The sequence below is a fragment of the Ambystoma mexicanum genome, chromosome 1q (assembly GCF_040938575.1).
Source record: "Ambystoma mexicanum isolate Mex_15411 chromosome 1q, UKY_AmexF1_1, whole genome shotgun sequence".
Taxonomy (NCBI): domain Eukaryota; kingdom Metazoa; phylum Chordata; class Amphibia; order Caudata; family Ambystomatidae; genus Ambystoma; species Ambystoma mexicanum.
Window position 1 is genome coordinate 1,462,021,495 of NC_090922.1, and position 21,317 is coordinate 1,462,042,811.

General features: G+C 46.2%; 1 protein-coding gene across 1 annotated transcript in view; it reads right to left on the reverse strand.

Moving 5' to 3' along the window:
• The window catches only part of HECTD3 (HECT domain E3 ubiquitin protein ligase 3), a 623,726-nt gene that overhangs the window by 105,851 nt on the left and 496,558 nt on the right, over nucleotides 1–21,317 (reverse strand). Inside the window, exons 13-15 of the mRNA XM_069642356.1 lie at nucleotides 16,276–16,379; nucleotides 14,938–15,057; nucleotides 12,920–13,009 (exon numbers count right to left, since the gene is read on the reverse strand). Coding sequence (XP_069498457.1) covers nucleotides 12,920–13,009; nucleotides 14,938–15,057; nucleotides 16,276–16,379 — 314 coding nt within the window. The remainder of the gene's footprint in view (nucleotides 1–12,919; nucleotides 13,010–14,937; nucleotides 15,058–16,275; nucleotides 16,380–21,317) is intronic.

The window sequence follows — 21,317 nt, forward strand, 5'->3', positions numbered from 1 at the left end:
AGGACCTAAGAGTGTTGATGAAATGTCCAAAAATGTTCCGGATCCAAGACGGTTTGTTGGTAAGGAAATCCAAAGCTGGCCACGATCAGTGGGTGGTTCCTACCTCATTCCGAAGCCTGATGTTAAGTCACACCCATGATGCGGCCACCGCCGGTCATAGGGGTTTTCACACAACACTGGAAATCTTAAGAGAGGTTGCATACTGGCCGCACATGGGCCAGGACCTCAACCAATATTTGAAGGGTTGTCTTGTGTGTGCACAATTTCAGCCGACATCCCTCACACACCGGGCACCTTTACAAAAGCGGGGGATGACACTGCCATGGTCAGATTTACAAATCGACTTTGTAGGCCCTGTGATTCGCTCGGCTAGGGGGAATAAGTACATGTTGACTGTGACATGCTTGTTTACCAAGTGGGTGGAATGTCTCCCAGCCCCAAACTGCAAGGCAGAAACTGCAGCTGCCTTGATGATTAACCACATCTTTTCCCGTTTTGGTCTACCTCAAAGGATTGAGTCAGACAGAGGTAGCCACTTCACCAGTGAAGTAATGACAAAGATGTGGGAGATACTGGGGGTCAAAAGGAAGTTGCATATTGCTTATCGGCCAGCTTCTTCTGGGGCAGTAGAGAGATATAACCGAACCATTGTGAGCATATTAAAGAAGTTTGTGGCAGATTCTGGGCCAAGTTGGGATATCCGATTACCTCTGGTCCTAATGGCTATCAGATCTACCCCTTCATCTGCAACCAAAATGTCACCATTTGAGTTGATGACTGGGCGCAAGATGGTGCTTCCTCAGCATTTGCTCTATAGGACCCAAGAGCAGACACTGATAAATGCCTCCACTACTCAGGAGTATGTAGAGAATTTAAGGAAACACCTCCAACATGCTTTTGCTTATGCTCAGCGGAATCTAGAAAGATCAGCTGATAGCATGAAGACCCATTATGACCTGAAAACTTCCAGGAAGGAATATCAGGTGGGGGACCGGGTCTATCTATACAACTTCCAAAGGAACCAGGCCAAGCAGCGCAAATTTTTGCCTACATGGAAGGGACCCTTTGAGATCATCGACAAAATCTCCCCTGTGGCCTACAAAATCCACATCCCCAAAGGTCCTTTGGCAGAGGGAGAAGACAAGTGGGTCCACATAAACCAGTTGAAATGTTGCCATCCCAGGCACACTCTGCAACAACTGGAGGAATCCTCTGGAATCCTAGCGGGTACTGTCTCAGACCAATTCAGTTCCAACCATAAAACATACCACATCTAGTCTCTAAAATATTGTGATTTGCATGAAACTGTCTCTTAGTTATACTGTTTTTTTTTCAAAATAAGAATGTAATGTTTCGTTAGGATGAAATGCATATGCTGCCCCACTATCTCAACAGTGGTGGAAAAACGTCTATGAGTAGGTATTGCCGCTCTTCCTTTGTCGTCCTAGGAGAAAGAAAACCTGGAGACGGGCCAAGGAGGGCGATCCGGAGACCGGGAACGAAGACCCAATGGGCCCAGCGTACCGCCCAATATTCCCATCAGGACCGACGAGGCGAACCCATCGATCAGTACCGGATGGAGGAAAAGATGCTGAACTATGCCATCTACTGGAAGAAGATTATGCGGACAGACCGGTGCGTGGGTCAAAACCCTTGGGCACGCGATTCCCCATCGACTCAAATTCAAAGTGCAGTCGCGTGGGGGGGCTTGTTGGGTGTCCTGACCCACGTTTAAGCTATCATGCTACAACATTTGGTGCTGTGGGCTTAGAAAATTCAAGATGGCGGAAAACCCACATATGCGCCGAAATCCAGGAAAGCTGCGCAGTTTGTGCGCACACCGAAATGGTTGCCTCACTTGCCACCCACCAGTGCGAGAATGAAAGGCCGGGTTGCCATGAGGGAAATGGGTTGCCAAAGGAAAAACAGTAGCGCCGGTTAGCTTCAAAGCGCTTTAAAACCACCATTGGACTACCCGCACAGTAGTCTGAAACCATTGGGAATGGAAATGCTGATTGCCAAATGCAACCTAGAATGGTGGGGAATTCATTTCTTAAATCTCAAAAATGGGTGCACCACTATCCAAAAGCCGGCATTTTAAAACCACACCAGATTTTACTTTTTTGTGTAAAACTGAATGAACCCAAAGCAGGCTAAAGAAAGACTTACTGAGAGGTGGATCCAATGTAAAGTTATATTCTGAAGTGACTTGAAGGTTTATAACAAGACTGGCTGCGCTATGGAGTCAGCAGTTTAAGTTGCACTGGATTTAAAGACACTAAAATCGAAAATGTTTAGATTAAATGAGTGACCTATGTTTGGTGTCACATGCCTTTGTAACTGTTGAAATGCCATAGTTTTGCACTTAGAATCAGCATTCTAGCTGCATATGTAAAAATGTTTAGTTTTATTTGAATGCAGGAACTGGGGAACAAAAAGTGACATTTTATCTGAAACCTGGTTTAAGGAACTGAATTCTGCCTGGCAACTACCCCCATCAGGAGTGAAACTTGAGTCACAGCTGTGTTCCCAGGCCTAGCTGCCCCTTTGCTGCTCACACTAAGGATATGCCATCTATCTGATAATTGAATTACCTGTGCTCTACAGGAGCTCTGAACAAAGCCCTGTCCTGGCTCAGGCAAAGGTTTTATTGGCAGGAGTCGTAAATGGTCGTAAAAAGTGGCTTCCTCCTGAGGAAAGGGGAGGGGCACTGCCTGTGAGAGCAAGCTGGCTTGGCAGAACTGGATAAACCAGTATTTCTACCTTGTGCTGAGAGGAAACCACACCCCTTTGGAGCCAGAACATAACTTTAAAAAGATGGATCATTCATAGAGCGGACATGTGAAAATTTTATAAATGATACCATAATTCTTGTGATTTTTCTGCCCACATTTTAAGAGGTTTTTCGACCCGGTGGCGTGTTCAGGGGGGTTTTAGCGGAAAAGTGGATATTACTCTAAATGTATGCATGTTAAAAATCTGAAACTTCATCAGTTAATGTCCATACTCCCTGCACACATGTATGTAAAGTTGGGTCAATGTCAGAAAGTGAAAAATCAGTTAAAAAGTCAATTATGTGCCATTTCTGAATGCAAGCTCTTAGAAACAGCAGATTTGGACAGAGACATGGCTAAATTCAGCCACACCATGTATATGTAATTTCAAGCAACTGTGTAACTGTGAAATATGTCTTTTATTATCAAATATAGAATGTGTGCAATCTGACAGAGGAGTGTCCTATCTGCAAGCCATAAAATGACATCCCTCTGACTCACAGTTCATTCCCCAATCAAATGAGAAATGGAAGTTTGACCAATTAGAAGCTGAGAGAGAGGTAGGGTCAGTGATGCTAGAACACACCCACATTCTAAACACATAAAAGCAGACAGACAGGACAGATAGGGACCTTCAATTCCATCTGCAGCGGGACGCTCTGCCGGAAAAATCCATACTTACCTCCATCAATCTTCAGAGAGCCAAACTAGAGACTTCAATCTATCCAGAACTAGAGACCCAGACCAGAGAACCAGAGAGAGCTGACCCAGATCACTGTGAAGTGCAGAGACCAGAGGCGAGTTTAAAACCTGACCAGATCCATGGCGAGGCCCATTTCACTCAAGAATATAGTGTGAGTACCTAGAAAACTGTGCAGAACCAATCTCCTAGTTAAAATAATATAATTCAATCTATTTAATCTAAGTAGAACTGCCTCCTAACTGTCACCTGTCATTTGTAAAGCTGCACTTGTCTTTTTGAACTTTAAAATTTAAAATCTGAAAAACGACCTTCACAAAATCGCTCATATCTCCGCAACCGTTTGTGCTAGAGACTTGCAGTAACTTTCATTTTGAAGCTGAGATCCTAGGCTTTCCTAGGACCCCAAAACGATAATAGCGCTCGGCGCATCCGCGAATTTTGCCGCGATTTGCAAATTTCTCCACATGTAAAATCAGCTGCTGCTTGCCTTCCATTTGCCAGAAATTCGTTTAACCTGTTAACTATCCCTGCCTCATTGCTAGTGTGAGCCTGGACTAATATTAACTAGATACCACTCACCCTGAACCTCTGAAAGGGAATTAAAAGCATTTTAGCATATTTTTTAATTCATTGCCAGCACATATCAAAGCAATTTGGGCCTGTGTTTTTAAACTTCTGTTGTCTAAGCTTGCTGGGGTGAACTGAATCACATTTGATTGCATTTCTGAGAACTGTGTGTTTTCCTTCCATTTCCTCGCCTTGCATCAAGGGGGGGAGGGGATTGCCAGAGAAAAGTGATTACATTGTTTGGTTGAAATCATATTGAGTATTTTCTGTACTGCATTCATTGAATATTGCATCCACCTGAGCTTACATAAAGCATCCTCTACCACATTATACTTTTGTTCCTATTTACCAGTGTGCTACCATATCCATTTCATCTCAACTCCTTAGTAATTATAAAGAAGTGTGATAGTGCCAGATTCTCTGTTGTTAATCTGTATCATATCAGATTAAGTGTGATATTCAATTATTAATTTATTATAAAGTGTCATATATATATCTATTGTTTAAATTATCAAATAAACCCTTTTAACTTGCAAAACAGAACTACTTCTTGGCTCAGTGGGGTCAGGGGGATTCCAAGAGAGGGGTGTTATATAGGGGTAGTCATCCAGAACGCATGAACTGGACATAAAGATATATCAATAAGGGTTTTCATTCAGTATTCTAGACTAGGCGTTAACTTAGCTGTAGTGCTGAATTGAATCCTCTTACAATGCAAAGCGATGTTCTTTCTAGTGATGAAACCGCCATGTCTCTATTACATCCAGCTCCCTCAACATGCTTGTGATGGCCTTGAAGTTTCGGAGATCCACCGGGACGGCCGGGGATGTCTTACCCTTGAAATCTCCCCCTATACTCAGTTCGCCAACTTTGAACCCTAGGATAATGGGAACCAGATCCTGGATAAATTGGTTTTGATTTTCATTCGGTCCGTACAGCCCCACTATTCTCAACGGGAAAACTTCTCAAGTTTAAGAGCCTCTGCATTGTCCACAAGGTTTTTTGGGGCTTGGGATCGCTCTACCTCTTAACTTTCTCTTCCAAAACATCTTCCTTCTCGAGCTCTCCGCTCATCCACCTCCAACTCTCTTGAGGGTCAGATACTTCTCCAAGCAGAGAGTTGGGGCTGATCTATCTCCTCGGCTGGGGGGCCTCCCTCTGGAACAGCCTACCTGCATCTATTAAACTTGAGCAGAACCACCTCTGGTTCTGGAAGCAACTCAAGACCTTCCTTTTCGCTTCCGCTTTCCCTCTTCTTCTCCTCTGCTGATGCACCCAACTGCTCCACGCACTGTATAACTGGTCACCCTCTGTACTCGGGCTCAGGCTCCTGCATGTCCAGTTTCCCTTGCACTGTCTCCGGGCTCCCCAGCACTCAAGAGTCTGTATCTACAACCCCACAGTCACTTCTCTCTGCACTTATGAGCCACCCGCTGACTGCACTTGTGAGTTAACTGCACATCCCCCTTCGCCTGCCTCCTGGCACTTCTCTTCTTCCCTATTCCCTGCACTTGCGCAATCCGAATGACACAATGCTTAGTAAGATTGTTAATTTGTCCTCCCTTTGTTTCCCCCTCCTTGTCTTGTTGAGCCTAGAAACACTTGTTTACAGGCACGTTATAAATGCCACATCATATCATGTCATACCCCTCACATGTCACCATAACTTGGATTCTGGTGTACATCCAACTTGTGTTGCTAACAGTAACAGAAACCACAACAACAAACAACAACCCTCTAAGGATATACTTGTGCCAGGAATTATAATGCTCCCACATGGTGGCACTTCCTGCATGCCCAAGACCACCCAACCTCCTCCCTCCAATAAAGTCCTGCCCCCCACCAGAGAATCCACCAACCTTCTGGCACCAACTTGTTACTCCCGAAACAGTGCATGATCTCACTAGCCTAACAAAGTTACCACGCAGCAGTGTTGGACAGCCGTAAGCCTCTGCATGTCCCCAGCGAACATGCTCTATCATAGAGGAATGCCTCAGTTCAGTGGCATTTATCAAGTCAAGATCTGTGTGCGTCAAAGTGTGCTCTCCTGTCGCACTCCCAGCGTATTCTTTCTGCTTTTGCCAGAGGGGCCACGCAGCCTGGGACACTTCTTACCTTGATCCTGAGGTGGGCCAGATTGGCCATCTTGACCCTCCGCCTCACGGTCTCTGCCGTCCTCCTTCAGAGCCATCGCGCCCTCCTCCTTGGTCAAAAAGTATTTTTTCTGCTTTACTTTAAAAAGCAGCTTACATGGGAATCCCCATCTGTAAGGTATATTACTATCGTGCAGCCAAGTTGTAACTAGTTAGGTATTTGTGCCTGTAGAGGGTGGCCTGCGAGAGATCCTGGAACATCACCAGGTCAGATCCCCTGAAGTGAACTGCCTTCGATTTACGGGCTTCCCACATCACTCCTTTGGACCATAAAAACGCATCTGCTTGGGAACTTTTCTTATCCGAATGGTATAACAACTGGAGCCCTTTTCGGCATCTTCCTGCCTAAGCACAACAACCGCTGCTATAGAGCCTCCATCCTTCCCAACAGCACAGCTTGCTCATCGGCCAGCTCAGTCGCCATACCCAGCTCTTCAATCCGAGATACCATACCAGCCACACGAGAGTGATGGTCAACGACTGTTCCTGTCAACTTGTCTATGCTTCTCTGAATTTCTTGCTTGAGTTAAAACTTTAGTTTCATCACCATTGCTTTTATATCCTCCTTTGTAGCCGGCATCCCAGGTGGGTCTTTTCCTGGTGAGGTCAGTGATGCCGAAAACGTGGATTTAGGCACTGGTGTGCAACTGTGGTTTCTTAGCTGACCCTTCTTGAGCAGCCAACTTCTGTTCAAAGTTTCCAGAGGAACCCCGCATGAACTGACTAAGATACCTTCACTCAGAGAGCTAGGGGAAGGGTACCTCCTCACAGAACTCACCGCACGGCTTTAATAACGTGCCACAGGGTACTGCGACGCACCAGCGCTGTGTCTAGGCATCCAGCTATGGACAATCACAAGAGGATCTCTCCAATGACTCAACACCGTCATTCATAACAGCATCGCCTTCCAAGGTTCCCAGCATGTCATGCAGTTCAGATGCACATACCAGCTCATTCACAGTGGAGACTGCGTGCCACTCCCCCCTTGAATTGCCCTGCGTATGTGACTGGCTATCCCAGGATCAGGCAAAATGTCAGACAGACAAGGGCAGCCTATTTCGGGTATTCATTGGCAGCAGAGCAGTACTCAATTGAGGCCCGGTATCACAGCGTGCAGAGCCCTGTAGATGCCACGCAGGCTTCTCCTAACGGCTCCACACACCTGAGGCTACTCTGGCCTGAGGAGCGCTAAACCTCACCAACCGGCTCCACCATCACACCAGGAGTACACTCACCAAATCGGGGTGACAGTTCTCCAGATCCCCAGAGCTAACAGGCCGCCAAGTTGGGCAATGGCTGGGTGTCGTGAGACCAGCCCCCTCAGGTGCTAATCTTTGCAGCGGGTGTCAGGAGTCCATGCCGCTGTCACCGGGTCTTCTCCTCTCATCTGTACAGTACGCTGGCAGCTCTGCTGGCAGACTCATCAGTGGGGCGTGGGGGTGGGGAGGACAGTGTGAAGGGGGTCGACTCCCTGCACGCACTCCGCTAGGGCTCCGGTGAGGGTTCTCCTCTTCACTATCCTCCTCTAATCCCGCCACAGAGTCTGAATCCCCCCACAGGGCTGCCATCATAGCCATGTGGGCCGCAGCGGTCTTCAGAGTGGGCTCATGCATCCGGCATCAGCTAAATACCATGTCCCCACGGGTCTGGGCTACTTTAAGAACATATTCCCCCCACTTCAGATTTCAGGGTGGGTGGGGATAGCGCTGAAATAGGGCTCTTTACGGCCTCAACCAATGGGAGTTCATAGCACCTGCATCTGCTCCGCTAGACGCTTGCCCACGCCGACTTCACTAAGCATTCTTAATGACCTAATTTTCCAGTACATTCATCTACAAATATATTTTTTTCCGTTGAACTGTTCTTAAAATTATGCTTTAATCATTATTACAATCAATTTGATGTCAATCAGTTCCACCCTACATCTTTGCGGATACGCAGCTTTTTTGCCATTTACCGCCAGTATATCTGCATCCTCTCCACCTCCTGTCAAACAACAAGAAACCGCCCTATGTTGCAAGGGGTTTCCTTTTATACCCGTCTGTACGTTACTTTACGATAGGCACTGACCCTGGAAAACTGCTGCTAATATTACTAAAACCATCCGGAAAAGGCTTTCAATGATTTCACTGTGGAGCTGAGCGAGAGTTCTTCCATTTGGGCCTTTGCTCTGATAAATACCTCCCTTACACATTCACTTGCCTTTGTAGATACTATGTTTGTTTGTTTGTTTGTTTATTACTTGTATTGCGCTCCAAACCCGAGGGTATTCGGGCGCAAGGCACTCACAGCTTGGTTACAACATGTAAAATACATTTATGTGCAGGTGCCAGTTGGTTTCATGCAGGCACATAGAAATCAGGATATATACAAGCAGGCGCATTGAAAGAAGGTGATGTGTACATACATAATTTCACAAAATAGGTCGCTACATGCAGTGTAGGAAGGATGCCTGGTACAGTCAATAAGATGAATAGTGGGTGGCTATATGCAGAAGGGTCAGTGGGTTTAACGATCATTAGGCTGAGGGACAGGCCTGGATGTCAGCATCTTTGAGCCAACTGGAAATGCTCTGGCGGAACTTTTGATAGGTTTGATCGATTCTTAGAGGGGATGGTAGAGAGTTCCACAAGAGGGCTGCCTTGACCTGGAAGCTGCTGCCTCCAATCTTGGCAAGCTTGTATCTGGGAAACCAGAGGTAGTTAGTATTGGCAAGTCTAGTGATTCTTGAGGCAGGTTTTAGAGTGAATCTGTCAGATAGGTAACAGGGTGCTGCATTATTCAAGCATTTGTAGGTGAGGGAGGCAACTTTTAGTTTTATTTTATCATGTGTGGAGAACCAGTTGTTGGCTCTTCTAGTATTAGAGATATGTTCTCTTTTGGGGATTCCTAGGGCTGCTCTCAGCGCATTATTTTGTAAGAGTTGGATTTTTTTGATAGTTTGTTTGTTGGCTCCTATGTACAGCGCATTGCAGTAGTCGAGCCTGGATAAGATGAGAGCTCTGGCTAGGGTAATGTGGCTGGCGTGTGACAGGAAGGCTTTGCCTGCTCTAATCAGCTTGCATGTATATGCCGTGGCTGAGGCCAAGACATTGACCTGTTTGTTGAACGAGAGAGTGGAATCCAAGTAGAAACCCAAAGTTTTAACTTCCTCGGCGACAGTAATATTATTGTCTATGTTGAAGGCTGAGTATTCGGGGGTGAGTTTTTTGAGGGTCGAGGGAGTGCCCTGGATGATGATCTCTTTTTTGTCATCATTCAGGCATAGACGATGGGTGGCCATCCATGCCTGGATGATGAGATATAACATGTTTACCAAGGCCAAATCCTTGTCATAATCACCGGTAAGCGGTAGGATAATCTGTGTGTCATCTCCATAGTTGGTGTAGGTGACACTCAGAAGGTCCAGATCATCGAAAAGGGGCTTGGTAAAAATATTATAGAGGGTGGGTGAGACGCAAGATCCCTGGGGCACTCCACATGTGATGGGGATGGGGATGGGTTTGGCTGCTGCCATAGGTGTGAAAACTCTCATAGTCCTGTTAGTTAAGAATGATTGTAACCACGCTATGGCTTCTGTTGAGAAGTGAGCTGCCGAGTCCAGGTGGCTACATAGGACCCTGTGGTCGACCAGGTCAAAGGCAGCTGATAAATCCAGGAGTAAAAGGATGGCTGATTTCCCTTTATCCCTGAGTTCATCTATCTGTGTCTTGAGGTCTATTAAGGCTGTTTCTGTCCCATGTTGGGGTTGAAAGCCTGATTGCCTAGTTCCTAGCAGAGAGTTAGTTTCCAAGTATTTTTGAATCTGGGAGTATGCCATTTTATCTAAGATCTTCAAGAGAAAAAGGCACTGTAGTAATTGGACAGTAGTTAGTAGGTATCAGTGGGTCTAGGGTCTGCTTCCTAAGTGATAGTATAGTACTTTCTGTTTCTTTTATGGTGACTTTGGAGAGCTTAAATCTGGGGTGGTTGGAAGAGTTACTTGGTTGCTCTAGGTTGGTGCAAATGGGCTTGTTGCCAGAGAGAGTGGCTTTTTTCCTGGCAATTTTTGTTTGTAGGGTTGTGACTTTGTTAGCTAGAGCTTGCTGTATATGTTGGAGCACCATGAATACCTTGCTACAATTCCTTGCACTTCCATTGGTTATGAAGTGACTAATTGGAATTTTGTGTGTTACAAAATTCCAATACATACATAAATCCTAGTAGTTTTTTCTGCAATTGCGCTATTTGTATGATTATTTTAGTTCCGTTTAACTAAGGCCTGTACCTGGGTAGGTCTATCTCCGGCAAGCTTGTATGGGTATTTCATATATTCCTCTCATCTTTTTGAAAGTAAGCGTACATTAAGTCTGAGACCAGTACTCTTTAGATGGATTTCGAAACTCTCCCCTGGTGGACAGAGTTTAGGAGGTCCCCCTAGTTATAGTGAACAGGGGACTCTGGGAGTTTAGCCAAACCCAATCAAGGTTAAGGGTGAGGAGTGGTCAAGGCTAAGTCTCTGGAGAGGTGAGTGGAGTCAGGGGTTCACAATGAGTCCACACAGTTTAATACACAATTACACTTGGACAGTAGGTACACAAATACTATATTTAATATAGGCCCAAAGAGAAACTATGAAAAATGAATCAAGCAGATAATATTATCACACACACTCTAAATATGAAACATATATACAGTAACAGTTGGTTAATACAATGCATACAAAATACCCCCAATACCTGCATGGGAAAGGTAAGATGTTAGGCAATTGTATCAACAGTTCACGGGAATAGAGGCCCAAACTTTAGAAGTACAACCCCGTGGTGAAAGTGGCCTTGTACCCAGAAGTTCAAAATGGACCAAAAGAAGTTGGGATAATGTTAGAAAGTGTTCCTGTGGGTGTGAAGATTAGTCCAGCAACGGGATTCACAGGTAGGTAAATGAATTTTCCTAGCTTTTAGTGCACTTTTCCCTACAGACGTTTCAATAGCAATGAAATGGAATCAAAGTTCTTCACAAACTTTATAATGGAGGAGATATGGGCACAGTAAGTATTGCGACCACTCACTGCCCTTACTCTCATTTTATTTTCCCAAAGGACTTAGCAGGTCGAATGGAGGTCACTGGAGGTAGGTTTCCTGCTGCTGGATCCAATAGAAGATGCCCAGGAGCTGCGAGTGCAAGCAAGGTTTTGGTCGGTTCCAGTAGCTGAGTGCAGCCCTTTACAGTGGAGAAATGCAGCAGGCACTGATGCAGGACTCTTCAGGACACTCTAATCAGATGGGGGGTGGCCGGTTCCAGGGACAGTCAGCATACATGGGTGACATAAGGCATCTCACAAGTCATGAATAAAGGAAAGGACGCCTTCTAGAACAGGACCCGTTGACGCTGAGATGCTGAAACATGGCAGGAAGGCGACTTGTAGGAAAAGCTACAAATCACCGAAGTTCTGGGTCAAAAACAGAATGGTAACGCTTCTTGCACGATAGCCCAAAACGGAGCTGGTCAGTTCACAGAGTGGTCTACGGTCACTTCCAAAGGTTCCAGGGTCATGAGAAGGCGTCTAATAGGTTAGTTCCACCAGTCCAAAAGTGTCAAAGCACCTGCAAGGGTCTTCTGAGATCAGGTAGTCCAGCAGGGCTTTTCCGGGACAGAAGCAAGAATGGTCGCCAGGCCTCTTCAGGATTCATCCTCAGGACTTCTGTCATCTGTACAGCGACACAGGATACTTGTCTGCTCTTCTGATATGATGGAATGGCTTTAGGACCTTATTATAAATTCAGGTGAGTGCTCAAACTCAGCTCTCCAATAGGAAGATCTGACCCACACATGCACACCAGCAGTGGTCCAATCAGGGACCACTGGAGGGCTGGTTCATAACATGCACACTCAACATACCAGTATGTGGATTGCGACCAAACAGTCCCAGCCCACTTCCTGAGCCCATACACACATGGCATGCACTAGCCTGTGAAAACAGAAACTGTTCTGGGAAAATGCATGCTCATGAATGGGAATTCCTGACCTGAGAAGGCTAAAGAACAAAACGGACAAAGAACAAACTAAAAATCTTGTAGCACGGTCCATCTTAGGACACTAGCCACAGTTAGTAGCCATACGTGGTAAACGCAAAACTAAACTAAGAATATAGCAAAAATGATAAAAATGTAACTGCTGCCACCAGCTTGCCTGTAGGCACATTTAAAAGTATCCAAAAATCCATCTGGTGTAAGTCTAGGGTGATACTAAAGTATCCCCATTGCACTGCCTTGAAAAACGCTGTGTGCAATATGAAAAGGTTACCAAACAGGTAACCAGTCAAAAGACAAAAGGAAAACAGTTTCCCAGTACTGACATCTGAAGGACTGGTCAGTTTCACCATAACAAATGAGAAAACTCCTAGTGAGGTAAAGCTGAAGGCTTCACTGCTCTGTAGAAAGTCAGGAAAAAATGTAAAATAAAAGATAAAATTATGAGGGTCCATAGAATATGGAGGAAAAATTGCCTAAAGAGAAATCTTTCGTAACACTTACCTTAAAACAGATCACTCTGGGACCTTTCTTAGTTTACGCCCTGCAATTAAGTATACCAGGAGTTATATCATCTGATGTGTCTCCCCTTCCACATCTATCTCCTGCAGGTATCACTGTGTAACCAAGTTTATATAAGTTTGCATAGAAAAAATGCAAGTTTTTCTGGAGGTCATCTAGTGAAGAAACAGATAAACAGACCATGTTACTCACCAGCACAGAATCCACGGCCGGGAAATCCTTATTCCAGCTAACTGTTTCCCCAGACAGTTGTTTCCACACAAAGCCAGGAAGTGCCAGAACCTGTGGGAGAGACAGAGGGAGACAAGACACTCATTGTGTGGAGTGTGGAGCTAACGAGAAAGAAGACTGAATATTTGCCCTTAGGGGGAGGCACGAAAGAGAGAATGACAGCATGGCGATGGATCACAGAGACAGCAGACCAGCTGTAAGAAGGAGGGATAAACAAGATACAACCAGCATGTGAGTGGAGTACAGGGAGTCTGCAGACCAGTCTTGGGGTTGTGGGACAGACTCTAGATTAGGGATGAAGCGCAGGGAGACATACTAGCTGTGAGAAGACATTTGGATGAGAGATTTGCATCCAAAGTGATAAGAGACTACAGAGAAAGTGCTCAGTCCCTATGAAGAGTTGTCCTAAGAGATAGCAGGCCTAAGGAGATAGCAGGCCTATCAATGGGAGAGCAGAGGTTGGTTGCCGCTGGGGATCAAGGGAGACAGGAGAGGCTCCCATCATGGGGAGAGAAAGCACACAAAGGAGAAAATGGTGCACACCGGTATTGCAGATCTTCTATAGAAAGGAGGAAGGGATGAGAGGTGAAAGAGCTAAGGGGCCAATCAATGATGTCACAGCAAGGATGGAATTTGTCAATGGTGATACACAGTCCATCATTTCAGTCCAGATGCTACCTTAGTGGTCCCTCTAAAACCCCAGGACTGCAACATTAAACAATCTCCCGAATTCTCTAGGACAAGGGTTGGAATATTAAATAATCCCCTGCTAGAATATTTAGGGGAAAAGCACTAACATATCTCCAGCACTTTTCATTTAACGTTCTCACTTTAGATATGCCCCTGAGGTACAGTCTTGCCAGGGACCCCAGCCCAAACACAGCACAGTCCTTCCAATGCTGCTAGAAACCTTGCCCTTTTCACATATTTTGATAGCGTGGACTTCTAAGACGCTTCACCAATATAGAAAAACTGCTCTATTAAATAAACCTTAAACAGAGTTATTGTTTTAGAGGCATATTCAGTGGACAGCTGCGTAACATAGTCACACTTTGATGTGGTAAAACACTTGGTTATGTATCTATATCCTAACCCATCTTAGTTCTGACGGGAGCACCAAGTCACAGGACCGCAGAACAAAAGGAGGGGAGGAAAACGCAAATGCAGCAATAAAGGTTTCATCAACAAATAGCAAAAGTGGCATTCACATCAACGGTATTCATCAAGCACAGGTCACCCCCAAATGGCTTCCACCAAGAGCTAGAGAACTTCATGAAAAACTCTACTGGGACTAGGAGATAAAGGGGAAGTCTAGCAACAGCTGGACATTACCACAATCTGATCCATAACTCAATCCACTGGCCACTCCCAGTGAATATCCTGAATGGACAGGCCACAGGAATCAGAACCATATATACAAAATCATCTTCCATTGGCACAACAACAAAGAACCAAGAGTCTGTGGATCAGGGGAACAATACACAATCACTTGTTCAATAGATTATCTCAGAAATCTGGCAAAGGAGAGCCACATGCATCAACTAGGGACTCTTATTAGACATGCACACACCAACAATTGGACATATCTTGGCCACAATGTGCATTTGGATATTTTTTCTCTCTCGCTCTCTGCTTTGATGAAGAAAGATGGCACAACAAACAGGACTCGAACCACAAGGGCCTGCTATTTTGCATATAGGATTCTCAAAAAGTCATTATCGCAGTGAAAAATAAAGGTGCACAGCTCAGCAACAGGAAAAAGGTAAAACAAAGGTAATATCACAAAAGTAACGGAGACACTTTGAGAGGAAAAAAGGAGTAGCACATTTCCCCTGCACTACTTCACTGAAGGCCATTTGTGCTACAGTGTAAAAGGTTTGCCTCTCCGAATCTTCCGCCAGCGTGGATTCTGAAATTCCATCTTAACACCACCACACGATATTGGAGGAAGATAGTAGTTGTGTGCCAGCTATACTTACCAGAAACTCCTTGCCCCTCAGCGCTCCACCCATAAGCTGACCAATCCACTCATACTTGGCGAAGTCCCGGCAGGAGGGGTTGGGGACGTACATATCTCGCGCTTCCCCAGTGCTGTTGCCCTGGACAAATAATAAAAAGCTTTGATTTCCAGCTCTGCAAAGAGGCAGACACAGGGTCTGTCTGAGAATGACTACCTCATTCGATTTAAAAGACCATACATTTGATCCCTTTGGCAACTTTACTTCCAGCCTCACCGCTTCTTACCCACACACAGCTTTCCATCCAAACACTTCCTTACCCTGCCATGGTGTGAAATTATTACAGCTATGCCCCACACAGAAACAGGGCAACTAAGAGCACACTTACTCTGTGGTACTTAGTGTCTCTCGGGGGCACAAACATGTAACATCAACTCTTTTGCACAACGTATATGTCTTTACATTCTTGAGCCTCGCTTAGAATTCCCAACCAAAGCAACCAGCTTTCAGACCACTTCTCCAGGTTCAACAAACCAAATTTCATTTTGCAAATGGTGCTCTGTGAACATAGTGTTGGTTCACAGTAAAATATTTGTAACAAGATTTATATTTACTCAGCATTTAATTATTTTAAAGCAATATATCTTGCTCTGCAGATAAAAAGCTTGGAAGCATATGGAAATACATAACATATGCAAATACTGAAGAGGAACTCTGGGTAAGTTCCCATATTATGGAGAGACCATCATTCACATCAACAGCACTCTATTTTGCTCACTCACGTGCCTGTATTCAGACTAAATCTTACAAGTTGGATTAGGAAAATGCTATCCTTGATTAGGCAGAACATTACAGCCATTTACCATCCAAACCAACCTGGAATAAGCAAAAGCAACACCCAAAAGATGTTTCACTATCACTGCAGCGCATCAGAGACGTATAACCTTGCGCAAGCAGACGCTCTAAATTTGTAAACATACGTTCGGACTGATCAAATCTTTGGCTTATTAACTGTACAACACAACATTAGACACTGCCCATCCTCGACTGTGTCTAATCTTGCTTCATCCTTTTGGAGATGTGGCATCGGAACTGGATACAGAGCTCCAAGTGAGGGTACACCTCAATGTAATATCAGACTGTCACTGGACCCCATGGTTCACATGCCTTAGCCTACTTCCTGATCACATACACTTTAAACTTCCAGGCTAAAATGACCCCTGAATCGCACTTCAATTATGCATCTATACAATGGACATAAAGGCTGAAGCACGAGTGCTTGTCATTACATGCATGTAAGGTCTTTTAGGGAGCCCCCTCCCTTTTTGTTTGGATAGTAAAGGAAGAGAGACAAGGTACCTGGTTGGATGTGTGAACGAAAAAGGGAACAGGCACTGGGCTGTCAGCTGAGCTCGGGCACAGCTCCTCAGAGATGTCAGCCAAGCTATCCCTGAATCCACCACCTGTAAAAGAAGGAAACCAGACGGGCACCACGTCATTAACTTTTCACAAATTCTGCGCACCTTGCACCTACAGCTTCTGGCATTTAAAGTGGAACTATTATCAGGCACACCATGCACCTGGTAAAAACGGATTTTCGAAAATCAACCCTGTAGATACATTTTGGGAGGCCACCCTCTTATGGTGAACAAGAAAGACATTAAAGCCTAGCCAAACCCAATCAACGTAGGTATCGGAACGGTAAAGCTTAGACTTAGGAGGGGTGGGAGAGTGGCCAGGGCTACAATGAGTCCAAAAGAACACCACCAATAACTCTAGTTAGACGGGCAAAAATATGCAATGATTTATTACACTTTTGATATACACACCAAGCAAAAGAAACCTTGAGGCAAATATTGTCATACACTTGCTATAAAACAGATATATGCATTAACAGTTAGGAGAAGATAGAAAGCATTTGATTCAGTCACTAGTGTAAAATAGGTAAGTATTCTAATGCTTAAAGTTCAGGAGAATCACTTTAGAATAACCATACAATAGTTCCCTAACCAGCCCTAAAATGGTTTGGGGCCTTGGGCCCTAAAGGCATCAGTTCCAAAGTTAAACTTTTCAGGTAGGTTTACTGTTTGATTGGACAATGCTAGTGGTTAGGATTCAAAGTTCAAAAAAGGTAATGAAAGAGCAGGTAAGTATCTCACTCAATCCCAATACACAAGGGTAGGCCTACGAAGGGATCCTTGACCCGCTCATCATCAAAGCCAGGAAAGAGTGAGATAGAGCTACGAATTTACACCCAATTAACCCTATGGAGAACACGGGGTGGAGGGGGGAGGTATGTTAACTTAACCCCTGACTCAGATTTCTCCAGAGACAACTGCTGAGGTTCTGGATTCTGTTGGGGACACAGTCTTCTGGCATTGGTCTGGTCGAGGGAGGCACAGCGGTCGTGGATGCAGAGGTCACGTTTGGATGCAGGATTTAGTTTGTCAGTCGCAGTGCTTAGAGCTTGGTTCCAGGTATCTTTCTGCTGAACACCCATGTGAAGAAAAGATGAAGACTTCAGTGGAGCAGGCGACGCCAGGACATCTCCAGGGAGCGAAGGCGGATTGCAACAGAATATCCACGTCATGCGGATACAAGCGATCTACAATGGACGAAAAAAGGGGCAGGCCCTGCACAGTTTGCATTGATGCAAGAAGTCTGAAAACAGTCCCCAAGTGCGGGGGCTGCAAGGAGTGCAGTGCTGGTGTGCGTGACTGGTTGGGATGGACCTGGGCCCCGAGATCAGAGGGTGGCCAGGTAACCAGTGCAGTTTCAGTAAGGAGGTCAGCATGGGAGAGGAGAAGAAAAAGCAGAAGCAAAGCGAAAGGTTTTGAGGTGCTTCCGAAACCGGAGAGGATTCTCATCAAGTTTGAGAGGCAGGGAGGCTGTTCCAGAGGGAGGCCCCAGCCAAAGAAAGATCTACCACCAACTCGTTGCTTGGAGACGCGACTGACCCTGGGGGAGTTGGAGGTGGCTGAGCGAAGAGCTCGAGTAGGAAGATATTTAGGAAGAGAGAGTTGAAGGTATTGGGGCCCCAGAAGGCCTTGTGGAGAGGGTTTTGAACTTAATCCTTGCAGCCACTGGGAGCCAGTGCAGAGATTTCAGTCCTGGAGAGATACGATCCCTCGGCTTGAGGCCAAGGAGAAGTCTCGCAGTCCTGTTCTGGATGAGTTGCAGAGGGCATAGAGTAGTAGCAGGCAGATTTATAAAGAGGCTGTTGCAATAGTCCAGCCTACAGAGAACTAGAGCTCTGGAGACAGTGAGCTTCTGGGAGAAGGAGAGGAAAGGAAGAATACCTCTGAGGAGGTGCAGCTGGTAGTGTGACTTTCTTAGAGATGTCAGAGATGTGAGGAGCGAAGGAGTATGTGGAGTCGAAGATGACCCCGAGGTTTTTAGCCTCACAAGTGGGAGCAGGAAGAGGGCCAAGAGAGGCCGGCCAGAGAGTGACAGGAAAGAATGGAGCCATTGTGCCGATGAGGAGAATCACGGTCCTACTGGCATTGAGGCAAAGATCATTGGCGGCACACCACTCCTGGATAGCAGACAGACAGTCAGAGATGTGAGAGGGAGAAGAGGTGGCTGAGGGTAGCCTGAAATGAGCTGCGTGTCATCCGCATAGCACTGGAAGTTGGGGCAGAGCACAGAAATGTTGTGGGCAAGAAGTGCCAGGTATTGGTTGAACAGCCAGGGAGAGAGGTTAGACCCCTGGGGAGCACCACACATATAGATAAAGATAGAGGAGAGGAAGGACCCAAGTTGAACCTGGGTGGGTTGGTCAGAAATAAAAGAAGTCAGCCACGCCAGGGCCTGACCAGTGATCCCCAGGTTGTCCCAGAGACAGTTAAGCAGCGTGGCATGGTTAAACGTGTCAAAGGCAGAGGGGAGATGATGTACGATGAGGACACAGGGGGTGCTGGAGTCAAGGTTGGAGCGCAGGTCTTCACAGATGTTCAGGAGAGCAGTTTCCGTGCTTCTGGCGGCTTTGAAGCCAGACTGATGGTCGTGGAGACAAGGAGTTTGCCCAGGAATGGAGTGATGGAAATTGGGCGATAGTTAGCCGGGCAGGAGGGGTCGGCAGAGGGTTTCTTAAGAAGGGGTGCACAAGGGAGTGCTTCAGGGGGGGACGGGAAGACTCCAGTGGTGAAACAGTGGTTGCAGAAATCAGCCAGGGCAGGAGCCAGGGAGTCTACGTGGTCCGTGATGGTTTTGGAGGAACAGGGGTGAACCTGTTTTGACGAGACTTTCATAGATCAGACTTGTCTAGAGACCTTGTCTGGGAAGAACCAGGGAAAGGCAGAGAAGGAGGGAGGAGAGGTGGCTGCAGAAGGGCCAGAGGAAGAGCAGGGAGAAGAGGGAGGAAGGGGAGAGGAGGAGCGAGAGGATAGGATGTCCTGAGTTTTACAGATGAAATGAGAAGCCAGTGCCGTGCAGAGGGCCTGCGAAGGGACAGGAGATGTAGAGACTGCGGCAGGATCGGCCAGTTCCTTGCAGATTTTAAAGAGTTCTGCCGAGTTGTTAGATGCTGGAGGGATGTGAGCACTGTTCTTGGTGAGGACAGAGCCAGTATTGCCTTTGGAGAAGGCAGCAGGCCAGTTTGTCAGAGGATGTACATGAAGCATGCCATTTCCTCTCAGCCAACCTGCACTTGCGTTTTAAGAGTGACGAGGTCCGAGTCGCACCAGGAGTTGCACTTGGTTTTGGGTTTGAGGCGGATACTTATGACAGGGGCAAGAATATCAAGAGTTTCAGATATAGCAGAGTGGAGAATGGCAAGGGCTGTCTCAGGGTGGGAGCCAGCCAGACAAAGAGGAAGGGTAGCCCAGGAGAGAGCTGGCCAGTCCGCTTTTTAGTCCAGGGATACTGATGAAGGCTAAGAAGGCACGGATCCTCAAGCAGGTCTCAAGAATGGTTGATCCCACCAGTCCAAGGGCCAATGCAATGAAATAAATCCTCCTCGGGTCGTCAGCAGGCTGCACTTCTTCATAGGGATCTTGGCTACAACTATGATCTGCTGAATGTGTGCAGGAGTCCAACAATGGTAAGGATCTGCATCATTCAAAGTGATTATGGCCAGTCAAAAGGAAGACACAGACTCTGAGGTAACATTGTCCGGATGATTTATTAAAATACACAATTTTAAGGCTTAACTTTCCCTACCACTATTGGAATTCCCAACCCAACTTACTAACTAATGTGCTTGTTAGTCAGTCATGGAAGTCCAAATAAAGAAGTCCCCTATCCAAAAACTACCTTAACTCTTCCAACGGGCTTGCGTCAGGTCACTCACCCGGTTCGCCCGTCACATCTCCTTTCCGTGGCGGGCCAGGTGGCAGCTTTGCGATTGCCATTGCAGCGTATACGGTCTGGGTCATCTATCATTGGGGCTGCCATGTTGGTGACAAATATGCCCCTAGGACCAGCGGCCGGCATCCGTGCAAGCGCGGTTGGTTTAGGCTTGGTCCGTAGCTGTGGCAACAAACCATCAGGTGCATAGCTTCAGCCACGCCGCACAATATATAGACAGTGCGGATGCCTAAGCCAGCGCGTCACAACCTTTTCTTTGGGGGAAACACTGCTCAGTTTCTTGGTCTTCCTTGGCTCTTGCTGCGGCTGCCTTTTGCCTGGATGCCAGTTCTTCATCACCTTACCATCTGGCCAGCCTGGTATTTGTGTTCTACCCTTTTTTCTTGCTTGGGTAGTGGCGCTTCAGTATATATTTCCTCCTGCATTTTCCTTATCTCGCTTTCCATATTCAATGCTCTGCACTGCCTGCTACCACAGGAAACATGGGAAGGCCTCTTTTATAGTGCCATGGAGCTGCTTCCTGTCCCTCACTCGTAGTCACTTTCTGGTTTGTGGTCAGGAGGTAGATCTCCACAACACAGTATCTGCAGGACCGGATGGGCATCCTCACCAAGCACTATCCTGGACCGCCATCAACACCGGCGGCACACCATGACAGATTGCAATGCCTGACCGATTCTGAACCAGATATGGACGCAGTGCAGAAATTGACAGGACTTACGCACCGAAGTTGCTGCTTTGCATTCTGAAAATGACCCTTTAATAGGAGCTCCGACTTCTATGACCTTCACGGCATATACTAAGTACATAGTTGGCCAATTCAGTGTTATGAAATACGATGGGGACCCTTGGAAGCTGACAGTTCTGCAATCATTGTACCATACAATTTATGCTCAGACCCACACATTTTACTATGGATAAAACCAAGATCGGATAACCATCAGCCATCTCACCGGAACAGCCTTACCTTGGACTGTCCCATACGTCTCCTCATAGGGTCCATTGTTGGAAGAATTTGCTGGGGTTTGAGAACGCCTTTTTAGATGTCTTTAAATCACCTAGCCAGGCATGGAACTTCGACAAGGAACTCAGGA